General features: G+C 56.4%; 1 protein-coding gene across 1 annotated transcript; it reads left to right on the top strand.

Moving 5' to 3' along the window:
* Nucleotides 1-323: 323 nt before the first annotated feature.
* Nucleotides 324-4219, top strand: Fev (FEV transcription factor, ETS family member). The gene is made up of 3 exons (XM_052749253.1): nucleotides 324-478; nucleotides 1145-1219; nucleotides 3085-4219. Exons 1-3 carry the CDS (start codon nucleotides 427-429, stop codon nucleotides 3666-3668), a joined length of 711 nt encoding a protein of 236 aa, XP_052605213.1. The 5' UTR covers nucleotides 324-426; the 3' UTR covers nucleotides 3669-4219.
* Nucleotides 4220-6091: the final 1872 nt, after the last annotated feature.

Below are 6091 nucleotides of genomic sequence, written 5' to 3'. Positions count from 1 at the left end.
GCGCGGAACCGGGGCCCATCCCCCGCGTGTCTCCCGGGCTGCGGGGCGCAGGGGGCTGCCGGGTGCGCTTGGCTGAGGCGCTGCGGCGTTGGAGACTTTATTGCGATGGGAAGATAAGAGGGGCGGGGGCGGGGTCTGGGGGGCCGAGGCGGCTGCACTTTAATTAAAACGGAAATTGCGGCCCCTGCCCGCGCGGGGCCGGAGGGCTGCAAGCGGCCCTGTAGCTAGGAGCATCGCTCCAGGACCCCCTCCCTCCTCGCCACACCCTGGCTGCCCGCTCCCGCCAGGCCTTGCCGGACCCGGTGGCGTCTACTCTTCCCCGTCACCCACGGTCGCCTCGGGCGGGGATCGGCACCCTAAGCGCAAAGCTGACGTGCCCCCCCGTACCGCCCCCCCCATCTCCCACCGCCCAGTCCCCCGGCAGCGATGAGACAGAGCGGCGCCTCCCAGCCCCTGCTGATCAACATGTACCTGCCAGGTACCAGGGACCAGCCGTGGGCTGGAGGCACCAAGACCCTGGGCGGGAAGTCTAGGCAAGGGGCAAGTTCGGTGGACCAAAGGAAGGGAATGCTTCCAGAGGGTAGCTTTGTGGGTGTGTGAAAAGGACTGATGGTTGCAATCTGGGGCGTTCAGGGAACCTGCAAGGTAGGCAGAGAGCTCTGAGGTTTCAGTGTGGGTCTAGATAGGACTTGCAGATTCGGGATCCTAAGAGGCTGAAAGAAGGGGTCTTTGGCGTGATGGTCTCCGGGCTCCCGCTTTGCCTGAAAGCTGTGATCCGCTGGGCGTCGCCCCTGCGCCCTCAAGGGTCCTCACCTTCGTCCTCCGAGTGTTCACACCGGTCGAGCCCTCCAAGCGCCCCCTTCCTCTTTACGAGGGGCTCCGCTAGCTCAGACTCGGCTGGCGCAATCCCCTCTGGGTTTTATAAGGCTCCAGCCGGCCCCTTTGGAAAACGGATTTCCTTTTTCCTGGACGCGTTTCCTGACTTGGGCGCTACGGAGGGGCTCTGCGCCGCACGCGTCGCAGCCTAGCTTGGGGAGGAGGAGCTGGGTGGCCCGGACCCCTAGAACACTGCAACCCGGGGCCCTTTCGGTCAAACCCGCAACTTCCGCCTAGGTCTGCTTGACTGTTTTCTTCTGCGCCGCAGATCCCGTCGGAGATGGTCTTTTTAAGGAAGGGAAGAGCCCGAGCTGGGGGCCGCTGAGCCCCGCGGTACAGAAAGGTGAGCCGAATGGTACACTGGGCTGATGGAGAGGATGATAGTAGATGGGCGCAGGGGTGCGAACCCAATGAGAAGGATACCCCTGCCACTAGACAGAGGGGCAGAGAGGTGTGCACCCCACGTTATGGAAAATTATAAGGCCGTGGGCAGGTTGAGCAGAGAGAGGCCTTGGGAAGACATTGATTTGTCCTTCCGTGCATTTTCTGAGTCCTCTCGCTAGGTTTTCGGGACAGGTCAGACGAAGGGGACCTTGGCTTCCAGACCTTTTTCTGTCAAAGATGGGTTTTCCAAGCTTTTAAGAGGCTGCTGTGGTGATAAGCATCCTTTTTGTGTCGGTTGTCTGTGGACCAAAGTCGTAGCACTTCCTGGGGGGGGGGGTGGGGAGGCCTCTCCAGCCACCTTAGGCTACTAGATGCCTAAACCCCTGGCAGGCACTTCCCGCTACCCCTGCCAAACTTTCTGACTCTGCGGGCCACGCCGGCCTTGGCGTGGCGTTTGATACCTAGGTTTACTGCAGGCAACTGACCTGTGAGTCAATCACCCTGTTGATGGCTGGCATTTCAACTCTTTTTCATATAGTTCCTGTCCCAGCCAGTGCCTTAATCTCACAAGAAGACACAGAAGATGAGACTGGCAACTGCTTTTCTTCTCTGAAGGAAAGGGATGTAGCACCCAGCAGGGATGGGGGCCCAATCTCTGTTGTTCGTTCTTGGTGCTGTGTGTACCCTTTAGAACAAAGCTTCCCATACTTCTGCTCTAAAACTAAGCCCTGACTTCAGGGAAGCAACCAGGTCTTCACTGATCTGGGTTAGAGGAACTGGGGTTGAAACTGTGGAAGAAAAGAAGCTTTTGGGTTCTGAGTGAGCCGCACTGGAAAGGGAAGTGGGACTCACCAGGCTCCACCTGAGGCAAACCCGTTTTCATTCTAAAAAGGAATGGGGGCAGTTTGCCGAGATTTTTGTCGCTTAAGGCTTCAAAGCTGGAGAGTGTGGGTTCTGGGTCACTCATCACCTCATCACCAGCATATCCAGGGAGAACCTCCTTGTCACTACCAGCAACCCCGAGATCTGTAGGAAGACCATCCAGGATTCTCGCACAATCCTTTTTAACCCTACCTCTTTCCTCGGAGTTGCCCACCAGCCCCATCAGCACACACACACACACACACACACACACACACACACACACACACACACACACACACACATCTTCCCCAGCATCACAGAGGTCAGTGACCCGAAGGTGGTGAGCATGGGAAGCCTCCGAGAATCGGTCTCTCTTCTCAGTACACAGGGCCTCTGTTCTTGGCTGTCATGGTGCTTCTTCAAGCCAGGCCTGTTTTACTGTATGCCTTTGGGTGGTAGGGACTGTCTGGTGCTTGTGCGGATGGGGGCAGGAATCACCATCTATCTACATGCATGCCCTTTCGGCCTGGATCTCAGGACAGGCCCTCACCTGGTTCAACATGCTGCTCCGGGCTGTCTTGCACCGCTGTGCAGACTGTCTTAAATAAGGGAGGCTGGTCCAGGAGGATGAGAGTTTGATGTCTGACCCTTACCCAGGACAAGCCTAGAGCTTTGATTCACCATTGCTTCTCCACGAGGGAGACAATGCTTCTCCACACCCAACCAAGCCCAAAACAATGTGCCCTAGCTCCTCCGAAATGAAGGACGTTTCCATTGTGCTCTGCTGCTCTACAGTGGTTGACCACCAGCCTCCTGCTGCTCACCAGGGTGCAGTCGGGAGTGCCCTTGTCCGCTCCGATGGGGATTGCCAGTGGTTTGGGTTGTTTGCTTGCATCGCTTCCATCCCCCTAGCTCCAACCTGCCCTGTCCGTGGCTGACCGCTCCCCTTCCCCCCTACAGGCAGCGGGCAGATCCAGCTGTGGCAATTTCTACTGGAGCTGCTGGCAGACCGCGCAAACGCCGGCTGCATCGCGTGGGAGGGCGGCCATGGCGAGTTCAAGCTCACCGACCCCGACGAGGTGGCGCGGCGCTGGGGCGAGCGCAAGAGCAAGCCCAACATGAACTACGACAAGCTCAGCCGCGCGCTGCGCTACTACTACGACAAAAACATCATGAGCAAGGTGCACGGCAAGCGCTACGCCTACCGCTTTGACTTCCAGGGCCTGGCGCAGGCTTGCCAGCCGCCGCCCGCGCACGCCCACGCCGCGGCCGCCGCCGCTGCAGCCGCCGCCGCCGCCCAGGACGGAGCACTCTACAAGCTCCCGGCCGGCCTGGCCCCGCTGCCCTTCCCCGGCCTCTCCAAACTCAACCTTATGGCAGCCTCGGCCGGCGTCGCGCCCGCTGGCTTCTCCTACTGGCCCGGCCCCAACGCCACCGCCGCCGCAGCCACCGCAGCGCTCTACCCCACCCCGGGCTTGCAGCCCCCGCCCGGGCCCTTCGGCGCGGTGGCCGCCGCCTCGCACTTGGGGGGTCATTATCACTAGACGGGGCGGCCCGGGGGCGGCGGGGCCTCTCCCAGACGTCCAGTGGCCAATCCCACCCTCATCCTGGGACGACGTCCCTTTATCACAGATTTCATTGCAGCGGTCGCGCCCATCCCAGGGAAGAAAAGATTGGAAGCTTCGGAGGTCTTCTTAGAACACTAGGCTTCCAGCCCCACATTAATTCCACCCCAAGAGAGGCGAATGTGCCCCCACTTTAATTTTTCTCTTTCAAGTCTCCAGATTCTGGAACTCTCATGGTGTCTTTTTCAATTCTCACCTGCATCCCTGGCTCCTTCTTTATGAACCCTGTTTTTCTAGTTTCTTTCCTCGTTTTTTTTTTTTCTCTCTCTCCCACGACCTGCTCCAAACCCTAGTACCTCGAGGCTTCTCACACTCCTCCTTCCCGGGACCCGAGAAGGCTTGATAAACATCTCTGTCGTCCCCCACCCCCCACCCCAACACTCTGACTTCCCTCTCTCCCATCCCTACACTCTGGCTCAAGGACCCAGCGTGTACCTAACCCTTTCAGCCCCATTAAAGCTCCCAAGCTCCCTACTGCCTCCTCTCTGTTCCTTGCTGCACCAGGGCCCTTTTCGGGGAGGCCAAGGAGGTAAGGGCTCAGCGTAGGCAGAGCAAAAGGCCTCTGGAGAGTGAGAGCAAGCAGGCCTGGGTGTCGGTGGCCGGAAGTGAGGAGGGGCCGGTGGGTGGGATTCTGCGAGGGTGCGTCTCTCACCCTCACCCCATCCTATCCCAACTTCCAACCCAATGGCCACCTTTCTCCAGCCCACCTATCTTTCTGCCATCCCCTCCCCTCATCTCAACTAGCAACCCGCGTCCTTTCCTTCATTCTATCCCAACCTCCCATCAGCCACTCCATTTTACCCTAATTTGATACCTTTCCCCGCCTGCTTCATCCAGTTCTCTTAATACCTTCTCTCACTTTCCTTCACCACCCCCCTGCTGCTGCTCCCAGCAGCTCTGGCTCCCACCCCGCCCTTTAGATGCGTCTGCTCTTTGAAAGGATTTCTCAGTGTCTGGGCGACTAGTCGACTCTATTCCCGCAAGTGGTGCGCGCCCTCTGCTGGTCAGAGAGGGTAGGCCGGGCTACAGCTAAGTCTAGGGACTATTTGGTGGACAGACCATCAGGTGTTTCACCTACCAGTGACAAGAGCACCAGGTTGCCTCCACATTCCCTTTAGCCTTCAGAGTGAGGGGCAAAAGGAGGAACTCGGACTTTTCACCCCGGATCCCGCCTTGGGAAGTCTGAGAAGCGGGTAGGGTGAATCTTTCTGACGTTGCCTTGCTCACCATCCAGAGGCACCTGTAACCTTTATCTCTGTTCTTTCCTTTTCCAAACCTATTGTCTGGGAAGCGACCTTAGATGTGTTCCCTCAGAAGAAAACAGCCCTAATCAGGCTTCTAAGTTGAGAACCCTGTCCTCCCTTTCCCAGGGCCCAGGTATTACTTTGCACAAGGATAGCTGTATCTCTTTCCAGAACAAAGGGTTTTCTTCATTTGAGGGAGAACGTTTTGGGTGCCTTGGGCCTCTATTAGGCAGGCAGGCAGGAGATTTCTCCATGTCCTGTGTGCAGAAAAGGTAAAAGAAGGTGTAAGACTGAGTAGTTAGAGTTTGGGGTGTGTAGGAGTGAACATCCCCCTTCTCAGATGGACCATCCAGGCCCACTTCAGAAGGGAGTCATCATTCATTTACTTACTTCCCTTCTTTCTAAATAACACATACTTACTACAGGGAATCCAGTCAGACATGGAGGCACATGCCTGTAATCCCAGCACTGAGGACTAAGAAGCAGAAGGAACCAGAGTTTGAGGTCAGCCTGGGCTAAAAGCAAGACCTTGTCTTAAGAAACAAAACTAAGGCCGGGCGGTGGTGGCACACGCCTTTAATCCCAGCACTCGGGAGGCAGAGCCAGGTGGATCTCTGTGAGTTCGAGGCCAGCCTGGGCTACCAAGTGAGTTCCAGGAAAAGGCACAAAGCTACACAGAGAAACCCTGTCTCGAAAAACCAAAAAAAAAAAAAAAAAAAGAAAGAAACAAAACTAAGAAAAACCTTGGAAAAAAAGCACACCCAAAAGGCCCCCATTAAAAAATGGTTAGATAAAAAGTGTAATGAGGCACAGGTCTGGGAAAGAAATCACCTGTATCCTCACTCAGAGGCCACTCAATCCCTCGGTCTAAGGGCCTTCCTCTCCTCTATGCCTTTTATTTGTATTTTGTCATTGTGTTTGTTTGTTTTGTTTAACAGAGTTTCTCTGTTTAGCCTGGGCTGTCCTAGAACTAGCTCTGTAGACCAGGCTGGATCACAGAGATCAACCTGTCTCTGCCTTCTGAGTTCTGGGATTAAGGATGTGTGCCACCACTGCCTGGTTCTCTTAGCCATTTTTAAAAAGATTTTTTTCATTTTA

This window comes from Peromyscus californicus, unplaced genomic scaffold (genome assembly GCF_007827085.1).
Source record: "Peromyscus californicus insignis strain IS unplaced genomic scaffold, ASM782708v3 Scaffold_21__1_contigs__length_65335640, whole genome shotgun sequence".
Lineage (NCBI taxonomy): Eukaryota > Metazoa > Chordata > Mammalia > Rodentia > Cricetidae > Peromyscus > Peromyscus californicus.
The sequence above is the reverse complement of the archived record's forward strand: the minus strand, read 5'-3'. Positions and strand labels throughout refer to the sequence as shown.

Coding starts and splice junctions, on each gene's coding strand:
- Fev (XM_052749253.1), top strand. CDS start 427: ATGAGACAGAGCGGCGCCTCCCAGCCCCTGCTGATCAACATGTACCTG. Junction 479..1,144: donor GATCAACATGTACCTGCCAG/GTACCAGGGACC, acceptor TCTGCGCCGCAG/ATCCCGTCGGAGATGGTCTT. Junction 1,220..3,084: donor GAGCCCCGCGGTACAGAAAG/GTGAGCCGAATG, acceptor TCCCCCCTACAG/GCAGCGGGCAGATCCAGCTG.